Source organism: Leuresthes tenuis, unplaced genomic scaffold (genome assembly GCF_036924035.1).
Source record: "Leuresthes tenuis unplaced genomic scaffold, fLeuTen1.0.hap1 SCAF_19, whole genome shotgun sequence".
In the NCBI taxonomy this organism is placed as follows: Eukaryota; Metazoa; Chordata; class Actinopteri; order Atheriniformes; family Atherinopsidae; genus Leuresthes; species Leuresthes tenuis.
In genome coordinates, this window is record NW_027325373.1 from 6,361,945 (window position 1) to 6,383,918 (window position 21,974).

At 38.3% G+C, this 21,974-nt stretch overlaps 1 protein-coding gene across 2 annotated transcripts in view; it reads right to left on the reverse strand.

Annotated features, from left to right (window-relative positions):
• Positions 1-1,334: 1,334 nt before the first annotated feature.
• phf24 (PHD finger protein 24) overlaps positions 1,335-21,974 on the reverse strand; it is a 34,413-nt gene continuing 13,773 nt past the window's right edge. Inside the window, exons 3-9 of one of the 2 annotated variants that reach the window (XM_072372177.1) lie at positions 20,706-20,891; positions 12,027-12,105; positions 10,069-10,271; positions 7,946-8,109; positions 5,034-5,066; positions 3,424-3,501; positions 1,335-2,728 (exon numbers count right to left, since the gene is read on the reverse strand). In XM_072372177.1, coding sequence (XP_072228278.1) covers positions 2,632-2,728; positions 3,424-3,501; positions 5,034-5,066; positions 7,946-8,109; positions 10,069-10,271; positions 12,027-12,105; positions 20,706-20,891 — 840 coding nt within the window. In that variant the 3' untranslated portion in view covers positions 1,335-2,631. The remainder of the gene's footprint in view (positions 2,729-3,423; positions 3,502-5,033; positions 5,067-7,945; positions 8,110-10,068; positions 10,272-12,026; positions 12,106-20,705; positions 20,892-21,974) is intronic. The other variant, XM_072372178.1, reaches the window with a different exon arrangement.

Genomic DNA, 21,974 nt, shown 5'->3' on the forward strand with positions numbered 1-21,974 from the left:
GAAACAATAACAGAGACTACAGACAGTGTTTCCTTCTCCACTTTTACCAGCTCTCCATTGCCTGTCCAGCTTTTAGGGCGAATCACCTTCTATATAATTCCCTAACTGGAACTCCCTTTTGTGAGCAATGAGCCTCTTGGTAGGAGAGCACAAGAGACAGCCATTTTCATCTTACTTGCAGGCATTTGAAAGGTCATAGCCACCGTAGAGCACGACACTCAGATCTGCTCCATGACTGCTCTGTGTTGTAATCGATGTAGCCACATTTCTACCATTCTGAATGGAATAGTGTACTGTGGGCATTTTTTAAACTGAAAGAGAGCCAATGATATAATATTTCAACTGGGACTTCAGTTTTACTCCGATTTATTTCTTAAATGAAGAAACGTTGAATATTATGTACTGTTCTGTTAATGTCGGAATCCAAGTTTAGATCTGAGCAGAACTGAATTTCTGTGGCATGACCTGAATAGGGCTCTTCAATCAAGAAATGAAATAAACGTTAACAAACATTTGCAGAGGTGCTGCTAAAGAAGGAGGAGTTAACAAGTGCTGATCCACATTGTTTGGAATTTGCATGGGATTCTTCGGCCCCTGTGGATTGTGAGGTGGGATCTTTCTGGATTGAGATTTCTGCCAATAGATGCTATCAGATCTCATGATATGTGTATCTGGGAAATTTGAATGCAGACTCTCTATTATGTTCTTAAAGGCCCTTCCTAAGCAGTATTTATGGGGCCCACTACTGTCCTACTGAGGGCAGCTGTCACTGTAAGGGTATTCTGTTACCACGTGGTAACTGGTTTAGGAAGGTGGCAACTGCTTTTTTTTTAATGGCAACATTAAAAGAAAAAGAAGATAGAAAAATAAAGTTTGCCTGGACTGCCTGGTATATCTTATAAGGGATATACTCAGTTCTAACCACAACATATTTTAACACCTCTCCATGTATGTTTCTGGTTTTGGAAAGAAAACTAAACAGAACACCTGCCTCAGTCATTATTGCACTTCGACCAACTTTTCGCTGATCTAAGACAGGTTCCCTTACTAAACGTATACTTATTGTATATACATTTCCTCCAAATAACCTAAGAGTTTTGAAGGTTTCCAAGACTAAATTAAAATTATCAATGTTGCATAATTTCACAGAACCCTTATCAAGATTGTATAGTTAATACAATCTAACTATATTTCCAAATGACTAATTCTATTCAAACTGCAAATCAATTATATTTCACATTCTAATTACTTTTATTTTCTTTTTTTCTTGGCATTTATACTCATGAAAAAGAGAAACAAGGCAAAGACAAAAACTCAAGACTTTCACAAAAAAGTCTAAATGCCATGCTTTTATTTCAGCACTGTGACACAACCCTCTGAGCAAACAAGTTTCATGTCATTACAATACTTTATTCACTACAAGGACCTGGAACATAGCCTTCATTACATGGCATAAACACTACACAATGTCCTAGTGGTTACAGTATGTTTCCAGTGATTCAAAGGGAAATTTGATGTGCATTTAACACATGTAACATGATAGAATTCTCATCACTTTTTCCATAGCAATTTTTAAATGGTGCTTCTGCATATTAACAAAGGAAAAATATGTCCCACATCTTAATGTTTTTCTTTTTTTTTTTTTTACAGTGATTACATCACACAATAATTCAACTCTGTCATTCCCACGGTGCTATTAATGACATTAGAACAGAAAGAGCAATTCTGTGTATATATATATATATATATTATAATTTATTTATATATTGTATCACTTACAGGGTTAGCTTTCATCAATATAGACTTCCTTTTCAATATTTAGCATTTAAAAAGAACACAGATTATTGGATGAATGGGAGAAACAGAGGATATATCATAGGATACAGGAATAAATACAGATTTTTTTAATGCATAATAATTTATACCAGTATGTGTTGCAGTTCACTTGTAATATACTGTATGCAGATAGCTTTTATTCTTATTTCGTGTATGTTATGATAATGGCAGCAGTGGGATTAATCTCCCGGAAAACAAACAGTACCAACAATAAAGTTGTACGTGCCTTCGTGGAGAGTGATGAAGATTTTGAGGGTGAAAACAATCCCATTACTGTAGCATGAAGTTGTAGCATGAGCACACAGTGAAGCCCAAAGAGATGAATACTTCAAAGAGTTGCAGTCTTGTCATATTAATTTACCCACTTGCAAAGTTGTTTTATACGGCCTACATTGCTCTGCACCCATGTGAACTGCCTAGCTTCCTGTCTAAATGTGACGATGCCAAGCTTCAGAAATATCACAACCCAACTAATCTTGAGTGGGTGGTTGTCTTTACCATCCCGTCTCTCAAATGTGTTGGGAACTGTCAGGTTTTGGAGTCGGGACCTGTGACAGCTTCATCACTTGCATCGTCAGTATGTAAGTCATTGTGTGTGTTGTGTTATGGTGTCGAGGTGATGCAGAGGAGGAGTGATTTCCGTCGATGGCTTGAACTAGTGATCACAGTTTCAGCCATTTTTCTCCGCCGCCATCCTCATGTCATTGTGTCAGCATGTCCGTCTTTCCCCGCTCATCTGTCTCATGGCCTATATCGTGCTCCCACTCACTGCTGGCTATAATGGAGGATCCTGGACTATAGAGGCAGCCGGATGTGCATGGCAGAACTATTGGGCCGAGCAGCCAAGATATAGATGGCACTCTCTCTTAAAAAGTCTGCCCAGGTCACAGGCCTGCAGAATACAAAAAGGCCTTTAGAATTTGCTATTGGAATTACGGTAAGACAAGATCAAAACGTAGACCGAATTTCTTGATTTTCACAATAGATAGCTGTATTTCTCTATGCTGTAGATATTTTTTGTTTCTGGAATTTTTTTTTCTCCCATCATCCTCTTGATGCTTTGAAAAATCTGCTAGAAAGTTAGAGAAACATGTTCTTTAAATCAAAACTCAACTTATTTGCAGTTTCTTCTGTAGCTCCCTTTCTAATTGGTGTACCCTGTGATTAGCTGGTGCTTTTTGCAAAATCAATTAATGTGGCATGCAGAAAAGTCTAAACAATCTGATCTTGTCCCATAAAGGGTTCGGGTGACAGCTCTAAAAAGGGTTTAAAGTCAGCTAAGCTTGAAGCAGGCAGCTCATCACTATCCCTGTGGAGGCCTTCTGGGCTGAATTGTTTCACTCAAAATTAATGTGTCTGCCTCATAACAGTCTTTAGTCTTTTTGACAGAGGGGACCACTGCAGAGTCATAACAGCCATGTGGGAAAAGTATTATGCTGACAGTATGAGCAAGGCATTTTTAAATATTAGTGCAGGGCCTGTGAGAAAAGGGCTTCAATTTACTGTTGGTATTTCATATTTCTTATAATCTATATGTATCATTTTGACTACTTACAATCACTAAGAACACAGAATAAAATGACAAACCTGCTTTCATCAGTTTTGCTCTTTTCACTGCCAGAGCTGGCTGGACTGCTCTCACATATTGGGCCAACATGACTTATACTGTATCAAAGAAAAGGGAAGAATAGTATGGCACAACAGTTAACAGTTAGAAACATAAACAGTTCCTTGCCCTGAACAAAATGAAAAATAAAGTGGTAAATCATTAAAAGGGAAAATGCATCAAAGTAATAATCATTCCACCTACATTACATGAACATGAGGAGTCCCATTTACTCTGATATCGGGATATATGACTATCAATATAATTACCTAAAAAATCTGCAATTAAATGTTTTCTCATTTCTAAATGGTAAGAAATATGTGAAACGTTAATATTTAAGTTGTCAACCTTTAATGCACTAAGCCATTCAAATATGTTAATCTCTCTATGACAGAAGGGAATATTTTGGCATGAATTGAATAATTATTAAAGGAGAAAATTGTGAATAGTTATCTCGTCTCAGTACTCTCTCAGTACTCTCATTACTGCAATTATTCAGTACTCTCTTTTTCTGCTTTTTCTGCAAATGTGAAATGATCTTTTGAAAAGCCGCAAAAAAAGAAAAGTGAATTGAAAAAAAAAAATTTGTGACTGGTTTGAGGGTAAATAAACTAGGCTATGCAGCATTGGAAGAGGAAGCAAGATTTAGATTTAAAACAAACCTCAAAGAGTAACAACAACTGAGGTGGACAGCCCCAAAAAGAAAATAGAGAGTTCTTCTTCTGAAATTACTTTCATCTTTGGGAGTAATTTTCAATGTGATTGAAAATCAGCGGAGGTAACTCAATTACTCTAATTGTTGCGTTTATGTCATACATCCAGAATCCCCCTCAGCACTTGGAGTAAGCTCACATTTAGCTGATAAAAACCAAATGAATTAAAAAATATTTTGATTGTGTCACTGAAGCAGATGAAGAGGACGTGTCAATTCCTTATCTGGCTGGCTTTTTAAGCTGAATGGCATTAATAGAAATATAGTTTATGAGGACTCGAATAATTTCCATTTCTCTAGAAACCGAAATGATTTTCTTCTCTTAGCTTGAATAGCTTGGATTTTGATTGAATCTGCTCTGATAAGCCCAGTGAGTAATGATTTCTTGAGAAACTCCCATTCACTCTCATATTATGAAAACAGTCCAATAAATATAACTACACTGAGAAATCTCACATATATTTCTTGGCTATTTAATGAGGACGAAGGAAGCTGCATTACCGTGCACACACACAACCTCCAGCTGTCCACCATGTCCTCCATTAAGTGAAGCTTTTAAACAGAAACTCCTCTAAAGAGAGGAAAAGGCTTTCATTTGATCCCTTTAATTGGATGCCACCCTCAGTCCTATACATGCCCTCCGTTAACAAGACCTGAGAATATGAAGAACTCTCATTAAACTTCTAGGGCTACGTGCATCTTTGATTGATTCATGCTGAGTAAGGGTGTGAGTTTGGTGATAAGAGGGTTCTCACTATCAGTTTCTTTATTAAAGTCTAAATCAAGGGTTTGTCTGAGAATGCATAAAGACTGCAGAGTGCAGGAGGCTGTTAAAGGGAGGAGAAAAAGACGAGCCATGCAGTGCTGAGTCACACTCACCCACAATTCATAGGAGAGCAGAATCCCATGAGTCTGTGGGGAATAGGTGAGAGGTATGGAATGGTACAGCAGCGGAGATTTGACAGCACAAGATGTTAAGACGAGCACATGCACACAAAGAGTTGTGGAAAGTAATGTGCATCTATTACAGAACAAATGCAAAGATTTAATAAGGAAAAAAGAAAAGAGTTTAAAAATATAATCCACTGCACTGGTGCAACCCTTGTTATTTATTTCAGAGCATGTTTTCTGATGATACTAATACTGGGACTAAATGGAAATACCTGCAGGGAGTAAGGCACATCTTTGTAGCATTTTCTACTTTTAAAAATTCCAATAAATATGTAGATTTCAGAGAAGGACATCCCAAAACACGAATTGTACCACTGTACAATGAAAATGGAATAAAGGCTGCTTTTTATCACTTGTTTCAAAGGTTACAATGTTGTCCTTTTTTTAAGGTTTTGTCAGAGAGGTGCTGAATAAAGTTACACTTTGTTGTGATGTTGCACCAGATTGCATAATATTTTAGAAGGTCTCTCCTTTGATCTGGTTCAACCAAAAAGCTCCACAAAAGGTGGATTCTGTTGTCAGACTGCTGCACTGGGTTGTCAAAAACATGACACACTAACAGCTCTGTACTGTCTGCCTCAATTCAGATTCACAAAATTTAGAATTTTAAGGCAGCTTACCGCCTGTGCTTTTAGTCTAATCGAAAAAAAATGGGCTAGATTCTGTATGCTTTTTAATTTCCCATTTTGAAATGTTTCTCCTTGACATGATTTAAGTTGGCCAGGTTTGACACATTTTTTGGTGCTTTTGTTGTTGTTGTTTTTTTCAAGCCATAACTGCATTCTACGTTGGTCCTCATGCCGAGTAGAAACAATGCCGTGGATTCTTCAGCTATCTGTCTAAGCCCAAAGCTCCTCTGCTGCAGGACAGAAAAACAGCATAGTTTGGTGGTCTTCTTACAGTGCATGTTGACCATTCCTACATTTTCATTGTCAACATAAACAAGGGGAGAAATCAAAAATTATATTTGAGATGATTGGATGCAAAAGACAGTATATTTCGTGACCCTGAGCAGACTTCAGCTAAAGCACATCTCTGAGGAGCCTGATTTTCGCTGCCAGGGAACACTTTAAATAATAAATCCTCCCACAAGTGCAGAATGTAAAGAAGCACAGAGTTGTTTAGCTGTTGTGTGATTTCATTTTCTAAAGACTGTTCAAACTATAATATGTACTTAAAGTATTGTTAGAGTATTATTTTGTCATTGCTCCCTTGATGAGATGATGAATTAAGTTATTTTTCATAATGTTGGAAGAAAAGCATAATGATGTGCAAATTTATCATCAGCAAATGGTGCCAACAGACATTTCATCAACTGACAGCATTCCAACAATCGTGTAGGAGTCTCTCTAACAAAAAAAACAACAAAAAAACCACAACTATATTTCTGAAGAGGCAGGAGAGATGTTTTTTGGGCCATCATCACACATCAGAAGTCATTACTATTACATTACTATCTGTATGTCCAACTGAGTAGGTGTATCATTTTGGGCTATGCCTATAGCGTCCAAGGGATTTTAGAACTTCTTTCAAGAGGGTGGAAATTCTGTAACAGTAACAGTGAACCAAAACAGCAGTTGGTTGAAAAACTCTAGTTTGAAAGGTATGCCTTTCACAGTGTTATCACCTTGCTGGCGCATAATGGACTAAAGTCATTTAAAAACATTTTTTTTTTTTAGGGCCGGGACTTTAACGCGTTAATTAAGATTAATTAATTAACGCAGTTTAATCGCACTTATTTTTGCACCGCAGAATGTTTCTCACTGGAAGAGTTTTAGGCATACCGATTATACTTGAGCACCAACTAACATTCATGACTTCAGACAACAACAAACCACAGTGAACAATAGTTAAACATGAACAAAGAAGCTGTTGAGACCGCTTTGGTTGGCCCCCGTGGAGGGGAAATTTTGTTTTAAAAACAGATGGATGGGGTGGTCGGTAGCGTAGTAATGGGTTGTGCAGGCGCCCCGTGTACAGAGGCTACAGTCCTCGCTGCAGTCGGCCCTGGTTCAAATCCTGCATCAGATGGCCTTTTACTGTGTGTCATTCCCTCTCTCTCTGCTCTGTCTTTTTTTATCTGTCTTGTCCATTAAAGGGCATAAAAAAAGTTTTTTTTTAAAACGGACGGATGGATGGAAGCGTCGATAAGAGCACAGTTGGTTAAGTACAAAAAAATAAACAATGTTTTGTTGCTTAAGCTTATGTATTCAGTTATTATTCAATGGTATACTAAAATCCATGTGAAAAAAATTCTTCTCACTGTTCTCAGGTCAAATATTTATTTGCGATTAAAAAGCCTCTAATTAATTAGATAACATTTTTTTAATCAAGTCCCTGCCCTAATTTTTTTCAAAGCGACACCAAGTAAAAGAAAAGTTGTTAAAAGAAGAGGTGAGACAACGCAGTGGTAAACATGTTCCTGTTCTAACGTCATATATACTTGTTGTTAAATTCAAAAAGAGCATGTCTATTTTAAAAAACAATACAATTTCCAAGTTTCAACGAGCATTTATACTACGTACTGAGTACAGGCTGATGTAAATGATTCCCAAAAGACTGTTTTATGTTTCATTTACTTTTCATGCAGTATCCAAACTACTTGTGGAAACACTGTCATGCATTGTGCAGGAATTTGTCTGTCAACAGATTGCAATATAAATGGAAATGATGATTTATGTTCACGCGATCAAGCATATGTTATGAGAAAAGAGCACTGTTGTTATCTTGCTTCTTCCTAACTGTTCTCTAAGCAACCTAGTTTTTTGCCTCTGACAGCTGCTGTCTGCATACAGATGAGAACTCGACTCCTGCCATTAAAAGTAACGTGGTGTCCTTACCTCACATTGCAGGATTGAGAGTCTTTGAGCTTGTGGAACCAGGACTGCTGGGCCTGGCGGCATTCTGCTCTTGTGATTATACTGTCGTTATCCATGTCCAGATCAAGGAACACTGACCTTGCCTTGTCTCTTTCTTTTGCAGTCAACAGACGCACCATTGAGTTCTAAAAATAGGGAAAAAAAGAGAGATTTTACACAAGGTGGCCTGGATGTACACCTTCTTCTTCTTTTGGCCTCTCCCTTTACAGGGGACGCCACAGCGAGTCGATCTCGCATCATCAATTTAACACTTGCTTTATGCCGGATGCCTTTTCTGACACAACCCTCACAATTCATCATCCAAATACACTGGCTCGTGCACCCCAGTGACTGGGCGCTCTGGATGTACACCTTCATGTCAATCATATTCCTTCTGTTCACATTTTATGATTTCAGCTGTTTTAATTCAGGAGTCTGGCAAAGGTATTGTTTAGGTTTTTGCGTGAATCATGCTCATTTACATTAGCACTGTCTGATAAATTTTACCAATGTTGCTTTATCCCACACAAACCCCAGAGACACACTGTCTATGAAATGCAAAACTATTTACCAAGCCATACACAAAGAACAATATTAAACAGTTCTGCATTTACCAAATGACAATAAAACAAGGGATTAAAGTTGATGGATGCAAGCCAAAAACACCACTGGCATTAATGTTAGCAGTGTTTGGTTAAATATACCCATCTTTACTTTGGAAACATGAAATCAATGCATCTACAGTGAAGTGAAAAATGATGCACACCCTTACAGTATTCAAAATTTTTATGCATCAGAACATTACCAGTTTTTACAAGGTCTTAAAATCAGGTGAATACAGCAACACAAGACATATAACTAAGCCAAAATGCAGGAAAAACTAATGTGGAAAACCTAAGGACACCCCTTGATACAACAGCCTGTCGAACTGCCAAGTAATGATTTTTCAATGATATTTTCAGCCTCTATTGTTGTAGATTAACTTTGGCCCACTCTTCCTTACAACACTGCTTCAATTCCTATTTGCACAGCTTTTATAGGAGACCAGCTATTTCTTTAAAAGCTGATATATTTTCCTGAGGTCCAAATGAAGTGTCTGTGACATGCTTTGGTCAAAATGATACAGAGGCAGTTTTGCAGCTTCTTTTTTCTTCCATTAATTTACACCACCTCCAGTCAAGCAGATAATTTTACAGCGTGGAGTGACCTAGTCGACCCCAATCCACCCCTCTCTTCCACAGTCTCTGCCTCTTTGAGTTCTGTAGTACTTAATAACTCTTGGAGCATGTTATTACTTTATGAGAGAGCATACAGAGTGAATAGCCTACTAACATTTCCCTCATCTGAAGTTTGACCATGGGCAGCTGGTAGGCTACTGTTTCCTCTTATAGGTACTGTCTTGCCGTGAGTCACGTGATCCAATTTTGGCCAAGCTTTAGCTGTCAGATAGATTATCTCACATTTGACTAATCCCTTTTGGTTACAGAGGAGATCATGATGGACTCAATAACTGTTAGGTGCCCAAATCAAATCATCACCGCTCCACTACCGTGCTTGAATGTAGGTTTGAGGTCTATGTGCTGATGTCCTGCATTTGGTTTCTAGCAAACGCTGCACTGTTTATGTCAAGAAATCTCTTCTTTGGTCTTGTCTGTCCAAAGGAGATTGTTCAAGAAGTCTTGTGATTTGTTCAGATGCAACTTTCTTAACCTCAGCTGTGCTGTCATGTTCTTTTTTTATAGAGACTATATAAGAGCCTTTCTAATGTCATGTGTTGTTTACCGAGGCTTGTATTTACCTCATTTTAAGATCTGATAAGTAAAATCTCAAAATTGAAAAAGAGTTGCTCTGCATGACACAATGAATAAAAGATTGTCCATACATTTCCATGGTATGGCTCATAAGACACAACACTGGCTTGTTGAACATAGTTCCTATAGAAATACCAAATCTCAACATGCCATTCTGGTCTAACACCCAATGTTAGTGTCAAGACATGTATGATCTTAAAGTCCCATTGGATGATTTTTAAAAAAGCAGGGATTGTGCAAGCTACTTTGTATTTCAATATGTCAATATTTTTTTTACTCAATCAAGTAGTATACCTCAGTGCGAAACTTCTTCAAAATAGTCAGAGACTCAAAGTAGAGAAAATCCGACCATTCGATGTGACCCTTCTTCTCAGGATCCAGAGCAGCAAATTGGGCCAATACTTCCTCCTCTTGCTCATCAGTCAGATCCTTATCAAACTGCTGCTTGGATGCAAAGTGGCGGTACTGCAGCAGCTCATCTGACACCAGGCACGACTCTACAACAGTGAGGAACAATTTATCACATCAGAACAAATTAATCACCTTGCAGTCATCCAGATATAATTAGCTTATGATGACTCATCTTAAACAAAGGCAAGACCCCCTCCCACTGACTGTTGTCCTGCCAAGCTGTGGAATTAAAGCACAACTTTGGAAAAAGACTAGGCTGAGGGCAAAGTAGTATTGTCACAAAGCTGGAGCTGTGAACACCAGACAATTTCTATCTTTATGCTTTTTTTTCTTTTGAGTTTATTCTGTTTGGCATTTAAAAATACAAATTCAACACTATGAGTCTATAGTTATGCTAGAAGTTTGGTAAAAATGTACAGCAGTGCTTAGGCTAGATAATGTGGGCATGCTAACATGTTGACAATTTCTTTGTGTCATTTTCATTATCTCTGTACTTGCATTTCATATTTTGAGTGTAAAAATAAGTTCACCCTGGAAGATGCAGCGTACACTTCTCACCCTCAGTGTTCACCACGCTGGGTATACAACAGATAGGAAAAATACAACCAACCAGTGGCTATGCTAATAATAGCTAACTTAAAGCATCAGATCTTCATCAGACATTTATCACATGTATTGTAGCATTGTTTGGTGTGAATCATTGATTTATTATACTATTTACCATACTAATCTAGTCTTGATAATTTGCCAAAGCTGTGGCAGACAGCTCAACATTTATGATCAGGTGTTTTGATGTGACATTTTCAGCAAGAACACAACTTGTCATTTTTTATTTTTACCTCAAAACAGTCCTGTCAAAATTCCAACAATACAAAAGTAAGCACTTACTAAATACTACTATATCAGATTAGACAAAGTGAGCAACGTGGTGATAGTGTTAGGGCTTATGGACTCTGGTTTGGTTTTGTCTTGTTTTTATCTGGATTTCGTTCTATTCTGAGTTTTTTTTTTTTGTGTAGTCATGGGTTTTTTATTAAGATTTATTCTGCAAAGTCTTGTTTACACTCATGTTTTATCTTTGTCATTTTTTCTGGAGACTGTTGTCTGATCTTGTTTGCAGTCATGTAGGTTTCTTGTTTCACATTTCTCACCCATAGTTTCCTCAGTCTCGATATTCAGGTCATTAACTCCTCTCACTCACCTGTGTTCAATCTCCTCAGCTGCTACCATTCACCCGTCAGTTCTCCCTAGTATTTAAGTCATTTCAGTCATTGTCTGGTCCTTGCTGTTACTACTCATGTTTTCTCTTCATTGTAATTTCATGTTCATGTTTATAGTCACAGTTTTTGGCTTGGCCATGCTTTTTACTATAGTTTTAAAAATAAGTGAAGTTTGGTTCTTCCACAACCTCCTGTCTAGTCTGCATTTGCATTTGGGTCCCCTCATCACCACTAACCCGGACAGAAAGGGAGCAGTTATAACACATACTATATTCAACACAGTTCTGCATATCCACATTACATTTGCTAATCCATCCATCCATTTTCTACACCTAATTCATCCAGTTTCCAGTCACGGGAGAGCTGGAGCCTATCCCTTCTGACATGGGGCAATAAGCAGGCTACTCTCTGGACAGACTGCCAACATTTGCTAATGAGCATGAAAATTTTGTGGTCAAGTATGTGGTCATAAGCAAAAGCACTGAGCAAATTAACACTTACCTCATGATGATGTTGGAGGAAAGGTCAGTGCAGCCAAGATTACTGAAGGTCTGGAGACTCTAGACCAAAGCGGCCGACTGAGATACCTAACTGAATTTTCTAAGCTCTGCAGTGACTTACCTGGGATGATCTTGCACTGCTTAAATGTCTCCATTAGACTGTACATCTCTTCTTCAGTTAGAAGTAGATTCAGATTGTCCTGCAGGGTAGAATGAGATTAGAGCACATGTTTTCACTTGAAAAGCGATACGCATGTTATTTCTTTAAAAACCAAGCGGTGCATTTCTTAAAGGCAGTTGAATTTATATAGCACATTTCATTACATGTTATACCAATGTGTCTAAACACAGACATGAGAAAGCAAGCATATATGATACATTCATGCATAAACATAGACAAATATACTGATAAGCGAGTTTGTTCATACTATTTGTATATGGTCCTCCTGCACTTACTTCACTTAATCCATTTAATCAATTTGTGATCTAAAGCTTTAAAACAAAATTTTCCAAGACATTTTAGTACAGTCAGTACAGTCAATTCACTCCTTTTAATATTATGAGATCTGTTTTCTCCTCAACAAGTCAGATAATGTGTTTTTATTTTATATAGCCCTTTTCTAGTCTTGTTGAGCACTCAAAGTGCTTTTACACTACAGGTCGCATTCACCTATTGACTCATATGCATACTCATAGCATATCTTAGTCTATAAGGTGTTAGAGGCTACACAGTCCTTTCGTGGGGCTCGGTGTCTTGGCAGGGGGCCAGGGAGCCAGTGATCGCAACACTGATCTTCTGACTGACACTCCACCACTGTTTCACCATATAATACATGAAAATTGTCACGATTTAGGTTTTGATTCATGTCTTGCGCGTCATTTCCTGTTTTATTTTGAAACACTGACTTCCCTCTCGTTTCAGGTACCTTGCCCTTCCTCCAGTGTCAAGTGTCTGATTGTCTTCCCTGATTCCCAAAGTGTTTCCACCTGTTCCCCTTGGTTCCTCATGTGCTCAAATAGTCTGCGTCTCCCTTGTCTTGTGCCAGTGTGTTGTCTCCGTTTTGAGCTTAATTACGCGCGTCTTGTGCCACATCCCTAGTTTCCACCGCCACAGAATCCTTGAGTCTGCAGTGAGCGATCCTCCTGCAGAGCACATCCTTTTGTTGTAATTTATTCTTTAAGCCATAGTTTTAGTTTTCACCACGGTACGTTTCATAGCCTGGTTTTGTTCCTCCCGTTTGGAGAGATTTTGATTTGTTAATGTTTCATAGAAAGCTCCGTTAGTGGAGCGATTTGTGTTTCGTTCTTTAAGATCTTTGCGCCGCCGTTAAAGGTGTGCCTTAAGTTAATTGTTTAAGATTTCTAGTGCCTCTGTTTTCCTAGAGAGCTTCTTTTGTTTAAGTCCACCTCAGTGAGAGAGCGTGAGTTTTATTTGTTATCGTTTCATAGCCCTTTGTTTTCCTCCCAGAGTGGAGAGGTTTTTGTTTGTTAATTTTCATTTCTACACTCTCCTCCACCATAGTTATAGAGGAGAGTGCTTCAGGAGTTTCACAGCCTCTTCATTTGCTCTGTTTGGAGATCCTCCTGCTGTTTATTATAAAAAAAACATTCTTGACTCTGAACTGACCCTGCATCTGTGTCCCGTGTACTCGAGGCCGTGACAAAAATAAGAAATGACCCTTTGATAACCAGAGTTTGAAAAGTCTGATGTAAAAATATAATATTAGATTTTCTTACAGTCTGGCCTAAATATCAGCAAATAAATGGGAGAGGTCGACCACAGGACATACAGAATTTGTATTATTAATTTATACAGTACATTATCAGAAAAGTTTAATGAAACTTGAGAATCTCTAGGTAAGTGAGTTCTTTTTTGTTCACATGGTCTGGGTCATTATGAGATGTGAAACCACCTATTCCTGAATAACAGATTTGATTAAGTTAAGATTGATCTGTAAATGATTCAATACATGTATGTATCGTCAAATTACTATCATTCAGTAATAAATACAGGCAAAGACTACCTATCTGAAAATGTCTACTTCTCTACTAAAAGCCCATTTTGCTGATTTCTCGTGACGGTCCTGTAAGCTAGGCTAGATTGGTCCCCTCTGACTAGTGTACAGGTGTTCCTGAAAATTTCATACAATATTATCATAATATTATGGAATTTAAGAGACACCCGTAAAACCTCAAAGAAGCATAGTTTGTCCAACCAGCTATCAAATTTCGCTCCTCAGCTCCATCCTCCTGAACAAATATAACTTTTGGCTCTAGAATTGTCAGCATGGTTGCAGCCAACTGCTCAAATTAAGACTTCAAAACCCAAAACAAAGGGTGTTGTCAGGAAGGATTTATTCTTTCAGTTATATACAATCTACAGATGGGAGTTTACACTGCAGCTCCAAGAAACCACCATAGACATTGGTTTTTTTTGTGTTATTGGTTTGTTTTTTCGCTGGTCTGGTTCTTTGATTTATGATTTGGGTTTGTCTTTTGTACTCTACTCAAGGTCCTTTCTGTTTTGTTTTGTTATGGGTTTTCTCTTTGCACCTAGTATGTCTTACTTCCTGTTTTACTTCATAGAACTTGCCCCCTCATGCCTTCTGTTTAAATTTGCTACCCATCCTTGTTTAACGGCTCTGTTTTGTTGCTGGCTGCCACACCTGCATTCTGTGCCAACTGTTCTGTTCTGTTCCTACCTTGGTCTGACACTCTGAACACCCTCCCTCATTATTTAATAAAGTATATTATTTCGTCTTCTACCACAGGTGAGTCTTCATTAGGGCCTTAGCACATAGCAGGGCCTCTGCTATGTGCCCACCCCTGCAAAAAAAAGACGTAAATTAAATTATCCCCCTCCTTTCTTTCCATCTCCTGCAACTCATCCATTTATTCATTCAGGACCAACCAACTCGTATTTCAATCATAAACTCGTATGTCAGCCATAAAATGAAATACTGAATCGTGATAATAACATCTCTCTGCAGAGCTCAAGTCTGGGACACAGTGCCATTTCGCAAAAATCTTTTCAATTTAAGAACTACCATAAAGTGTCAAGGCTGAGTGAAAGCTATGGACACAGACAACGGAGGGCAATGGTGTCACACTGGGATGTCCTTAATTTTTCCATTCAGATTGTTTGATTCTTGTCCAACAAGAACAGCTTTCGGCAATTCTGAACAATGGTTTCACACCTGCATTGATTTAATTGATCCTGTTAGATAGAGATGTTTTTTTGTCTATACTGTCATGATTGTATTCACTATTGCAGCTCAAGGGTTCATAAAAAAATCTATTTATCTGTATCATTTAAAAGGAATAGAACAAATGATTATGCTATCAGGAAACTGCTTCCTGTGTTTACTCTTTGCAAGACATAATTTTCTGTGCCTCTCTAATCTAATTGGTTGATCAGGCATCACCCATAGCAACATCAAATGTCTGCAACAATCAAAGTCCCCATTTAAAATAGCTTCTTTCTTGATGTTGTTGTGTATGTCTTAGAAGATTTTATTCCAAAATCATACTCAGCGAAAGCTTAAAATTGATTAAAGGGTTTATGCAGCACCTACTGACGTGACTGGAAAATATGTTCTTATGCACACAAAAGGCCCTCGAGAAATAGAGGATAAAAATAACAACACATTCTAATCTTGTGCCGAAAGCTTGTATAAATAGTTATTTGAGACTGTTTTAGTCAGAAAACTGAAAGAGTCAGTAATGTGAGAAAAAAAAGCTATGTAAAGTTTGAGCTGGAGATCGCACTATTTCTATGCTATCTATCACTAGATCATGTCTTAAGTGATGAGAATGACTAATTGCTAAACTATAATTCCTCTCAGACACTTCCCTCACTGATAAGTAAACTTAAATTGCTCTCTTTCACCTTTTCCCCCTAACGGCAGCGTGAGCAGATGTTTTTTTGTCTTTTTTTTTTTTTTTTTAATGAAAATTCTCCAAGACGCCTGTATACAAGCTTCTTAAGGAACTGTCCAGCAAAGAATTTTTCTTAAGAGTTGGTGCTGTAAAATCAAAGCTTAAAGGCTAGTGATGGACTTCAAAATGAAACGAGACTCCAAATGACTTCGTGTTTTGCTGTTTTTTTCCCTACTCTTAACAGTTATCCCTTGCATTTTATAAGCATGTTCATATTTATCAGTGCAGTGTCAGTTTAAAACATGTCTGTCTGGAAGGAGCTGATAACACTTACAGCTCTGTGTGTGTGTGTGTGTGTGTGCGTGTGTGTGTGTGTGTGTGTGTGTGTGTGTTTGTTTGTCTGTTTCCTAAAATCAGCCTGGGCAGCAGAGGTAACACACATGCATAACAGAGTCTGAAAAAAGTAGGGTAGTAGTAAGCTGTTAAATGGTGTTTTGTGGAAAGAGAGGGGCTAACAGGGGCTATTTCCTCAGCGCAAAGCAGTTCCATTGTATTGTGTTTTGCAGATGATAACGTATTAACTCTATAGACATTAATTCTCTTCTCTGAAGGTTCTATCTTTGTTATTTTTACATTTCATTTGTAGTTAATTGCCTATTCAAGACACCCTAAATTTCTTCCATACAGAAAAAAACAGACATTTTCACTGACCTCACAAAAGGACTTCCAGGAAAATTAAGGCTTCCTTATTTAGGTGAATAAGAAAACGTATCATCTCAGTGCAGATAAGGATGAGAATTGAGAAACGGTCCCTTTAAGAAATTTTCATATGTATCAGAATCACATGCTTCTGAGCTTTCCCAGTTCTTTCATTGGTGTCAGCAGATGCAGCAATGCCCAATGACTACAAATCAGCAACACACTAGCGTCTCCATGTGCTGCCACAGAAATGGGGAGCACATGGAGGAGGCAGTCAAAGCATGGCTACATATCACACGGAAAGGTGAAAACAGTGCTAGCTTTTCTATCTGCAAAATTATTATTTCACCAGCAACATGCTGTAACATCTTTCCATACATCGTGAATTCACTTCTAGGAGTGCAATATCATTGATGATCTATGTGTGTGCAGCACAAGTGCTACTACTCCTGCTTACCAGCCAAGCAGATCATCTGTAACCAATAGTAAATATACATTATAGCATCAGCACCATGCTTAGCACATTTATATCTTGTAAGAAAGGCTAAATAAACACAAACCTTTTCAATACCTCCATTTATCAGGCTAATAGAGACTGTTGCTACAGCTTTTAGCTCACAAGCTAATTGCACCTCATATTAGTTCTGTTTGCTGTCACAACATCTGTTACAGAAGGTTTGTCCATTTTCAAAAATAGAAGACCCACACTTTTGGTTGGTAGTTAAGTATTTATTTTGTAATTACTAATTTGTAAAAGAATGTGATTCATATCATCTATTTAGAATTGACCAGTTTATTTTCTTTTAAATAAAACTAAATTGAAGTGAATAGTAATACTTGAAGACTAAGTTTCTTCAGTAACACTGAAGACTAGGCAGAGTGAGAGTATAATATGATTAGACTCTTTTCACAGCAGATATTTTCATGTGTTGAAGGAAATGTATTAGTGTCTTAATGATGTCTGCATAACACCTGGGAGGAAGTGCTGCTGTTGAGGATGCTGTTTTGTTGTCAAAGTTTCCAGGGGCACTAAAAAGGAACTTTCATTAATGCCAGTCATTACACATATGCCTTACATGCTGTCCAGATATCAAGTACTGCAAATAGATTCCACTGCCCACCTGTGTCCAGAGAATGCACAAATGCCCTAAACCTTAATCAAGTCTCCTGTTACTGCTTAATCATAATTTGTTTCTTTTCAGTTCAAAGAGAATAAAACTTTCTGGATGTCCGTTGAACCATAACAAAAAAAAATCCACTTTTCAACTTGAGTGTGTTGTGACCATGTGGCACCTCAGTCCTTTGCACACTTAGGGGCTAGCTGCAAGCATCAAAATTAAGCCAATGCTTCAAAGAAGGGTCAGCTGCATGCATAAACCCCCTCCTCCCTCTATTGGTTGGGGCTCAGTCATTATTGCAGTGGTCTACTTTGAAGGCTGACTATAAATCCACTTTCAAGAGAACTCAGTCCATCTGCCAGCAGCAGCCTCTGGAGCCTGTGGGAAATGAAACATCAGATGTGACAGAGGTGTGGATGGTGGGGTTGTAACAGCTGACTGACTATGGGCTAAAAACAAAAATAGTTGTTTTCTGTCACTAAGTGGACCAGAATTCACTATTTAAATGACAAAACTCTCTCTCCTACTCAGTGAATTGTTTCCCTCCGCTTGCATTCCTGTAACACACTGAAGGAGCTAGCCAAAGAACCTTTCAGTGTCCTCTTTCAGATTGTGTAAAAATGTCCCCCCAATTTAAAAGCTTTGGCAAGTGATTTTGCTTCTCAGGGCAAGCAAAAGACAGTGAAGCCCATACTCCACTTTGAAGAGTCCTCCATCAAAAGCACTCTTCAGCTGTTTACACTTGACTAAAAACAGACTGCATCATCTGCTCACAGGGTGATGATCACCAGAGAGCTGTGAGTTTTGGCATCTGCTTTGAATTCTTGATGAGCAGCTGTTGTGTTGAGAATGTTGCCTCTGTTTATTTGGGTTCTAGCAGAAATAGTTTCACAGTAACAGCATGCACGCTCACATTTTTGAAATTCAAAAATGTCTAGAGGTCCAGGTCTGGGAGAACACTCTCCTTATCTCACAGTGGTGAAACAAACAGACTGCACTTGCATTTCAGGCGTCAACTGTCACGTTTCTTCATCTCTTTGAATGGGGTAACTGCATGCTGTGCAAAATTACTATGTTGGTGCTACTAGCTAGTATTCCTTATCCTTCTCTTTAAAAAGATACAAACAGCAGCAGCAACTCCTGTATATAAACATTTATGACCTGAAGAACTGTGGTTTTTCAGTATGCTACAGCTGAAGTTTTAAATGTAACTTTTATTACAACTGACCATAATTCAAGCAAGGGGGCAGCATAGCTGATTTCACCAAGTATAATGACAGCTGGCATACTTTTTCAGCTGTAAATAATTTATATTACAGTCTCATACCTGATTAATGAAAACAGGTGGCACAATATTATTTCCCCCTGGATTGTTTTGGCTGTGATAAATCAAAGTATGTGTTGTGAAAATGTTATCTTAAAAAACTGTGTAAAAAAAATTGCAGTCCAAGCTAGGTGGCTTCAGTCGAAAGGAAAAAACTGTTGGATTGGATTCAGCAGCATTTTGTCAGAGACTAAATTTGTATAAATGTTATGTTAGTAAATTTATCCAATTTATCTTTCAAATGGTTGAAATGAGGTCAAGATGAGGCAATCTGGATGGAAAAAAAAAAGTCTGCTTTTGTTTCTTGTATGCATATGTTTGGGATGCTCTAGCATTGGTATGCTATGCTGCATTCCGTCTTGAAGTTATTCATCTTTTACCTCAAGCATAGATTGGTAGTGTAGTTTACAGGTATGGTCCAGTCTGGCCTCCACTGGCTCTTCCAACTTCTGATGCGATTAAATCAACTTGACCTGCCAGGTTACGCCAGATGATTGTTTACAAGCAGCTCCAATTGCTCAACGTCCAGCTGAGCCATAATTGAACCAGGTATAGCTAATCTGTCAACCTTCAATTCCTTCCAACGATCTGGAAGGTAATCAGTTGATACACCATTGGCTTGCCGCTTATCTTCCATCTGGAGTGCATCAATGTGCAGTAAATCCAGACCAGCAAACTCCAGCCTGGCCTGACTGTCCTAAAGACATTCCACCAGCTCATCAACGGGTACACCTGCCTGCTCGATGTCAATTACCTGCCCAGGCAATTTCAGCTCATAGCTCGCCAATATTTAACAATTATTCCAGTTACAAAGAGAGCTAAAGTCGTTAAGAGCTGTATATCTCCCACTAGCAGGACTGAAAAATAAAGATGTGCTCTTGTGTGGAAACTATCCGTTTTGCTATGGTTTAAGTTTGCTTTGCGAGCAAAGGATTGTGCACAGATCTTGATTTAAACAGTTAAAGGTAAGATGCCTCAAAAGTAATTCAGATGAGAATTATCAGAAAAATACAATTGAATTGTATATTCCACCAGATCTTTGCTAAGAAGATCCCAGATGCCAGAGATCTTTCCATCACAGGAGTCACAAAACAAAAGAGCAACAGGTAAAGATGCTGGAATTGATTCTTTCATAAACGCTGATGTCTTTGACATTGTCTCTTGTCTTCGTAGGCTTAGTTTTTTTTTTGCTTGTTAGCACGTGTAGACCCTTGCTGATTTATCACTAAACAATCAAGCCAGACGTTTTTGATAACAAATAAGAAATTGAACACTGTAAAGAGAGAAACAGCGGGAGGTCAAGCCAACTTTGCCAGTGCGCCATCTTGTTCATCAACAGCAGTATCCAGTATCTGGGGATTATCTTTAGGATTCAGTACATAGGAATTAGGGGAATGTATACTTATTATGTTCATCACCCCCAAATGGACAAACCAAATTCTGGAGCTCATCTGATTCATTTTTTGAGACTAGTACAATTTCTCCTACAGACTGAGGGAAAATGGGAGTCGGGGGATATTCAGTTGGTGGTAAAGTTGACACAAGGTGCCGCTAAATCATACATACATACCATTAGTCAAGAACTGTGCTGATCTTGATTAAAAGTACATAGTACAAGTGCACATACCACCAAAACTAATGTAAAAATCTTAATGCTGAAACCCAGATGGTGTATAATTAATGTTTTATTGAAGTTCTTTGCATTTAAATATACTGTATGTTTCTTCTTTCTTTTTTTCGGCCAGTAAAGTAACAGGAGTAGTGAGCTGTGCTGACTCACACAATAGTAGCAGCTCCAGCCAGTGACGGTGTGGGCTGTATCTCTCATCTCCTGCAATGCCTCAGCACGCAGGTATCCTAGCTCCCTCAGGCACCCATCATGGAACACCCGTGTGCAGATCCTGCAGGGGTGCAGATCGTCAGCTGTCCACACCTCGCAAACGTCACACATCTCTTCACTCGGTGGCTGGAAGAGAAGGCAGAAAACTTGAATCAGAATGAGCTTCCATAAAGGTTTTTTTTTGTGACAGTGTCCCCTATCCAAAGGGCTAAAAAGACTGATAAGGATGTCCACCTCTATTTTATGTTAAGGGTCAGTCTCTGTCCGACTTAAATGTAGACTGATTAGCAACCAAGATGAACTCAACTAATCAACTACACAAAGACTGTATCTCTCTTTCTTAGTATTTTGATTTGGGTTCAGGGCTGTTGATAAATCCCACATTAAACTTTTTCATGTTGCCCACCCATAGTTAACCTCCCTGTTCCATCCCACCTTAATTGACCTGATGAAAACTTTACATAAAGAAGAGGAAGACAACTAATCCCGCTGACATCAATTTCTGTTATGCTACAGAATACAAAGAATGTGTCTTAAGTGTTGCAAATGCTGTTTGTGTTTGTTTTAGTCTAGACAAATTATGCTGGATTTCTGTTCACGCTGGCAGGCAAAAGTGTTTGTAAAAGCCCCATATGGCCTCATTCGGCAGCGAGGTGAAAAGCTGGATGTCACGAAGAGGGCAGAGACACAATTTCATTAAAATATTGCAATAGCATCTTGCATTATCAGTCTGGCCTGGGGGAAACTCGCAGTGTTGGGCTGAATATATTCAAAATGAAAGGGTTTTTAATAATGATGCCTGGTGGATTTGAGCTTAAACATACTTGATAAGAGCAAAAATAATTAAAAGACTAAATAAATGCAAAATACAGTTAAAGAAAAATGACAATGACATTTACTGAAATGGGATAACAAAATCTGATTCAAAAGGTAATGAACAGTCAAGAATCAAGAGACAACTAATCAAGAGACAAAACTACCCCATTGCAGTTTTTTACTCATTGTGGTCAGGTAAGACTAATATGCCGGAGATATACTTAATTTACATTTTGCTTCTATTTCTGTTATTGCACAGGAGATGCTTTTATTTTTCCTAACTCTTGTTGTGAATACATGAAGTTGTTGTGCAATGTTTACTCTTGGAAAAACAGAAGCCCCGGTGTCTGTGTTAGTTCCTCTGTGAACTCCGTCCCATTAGTCAGCGTCACC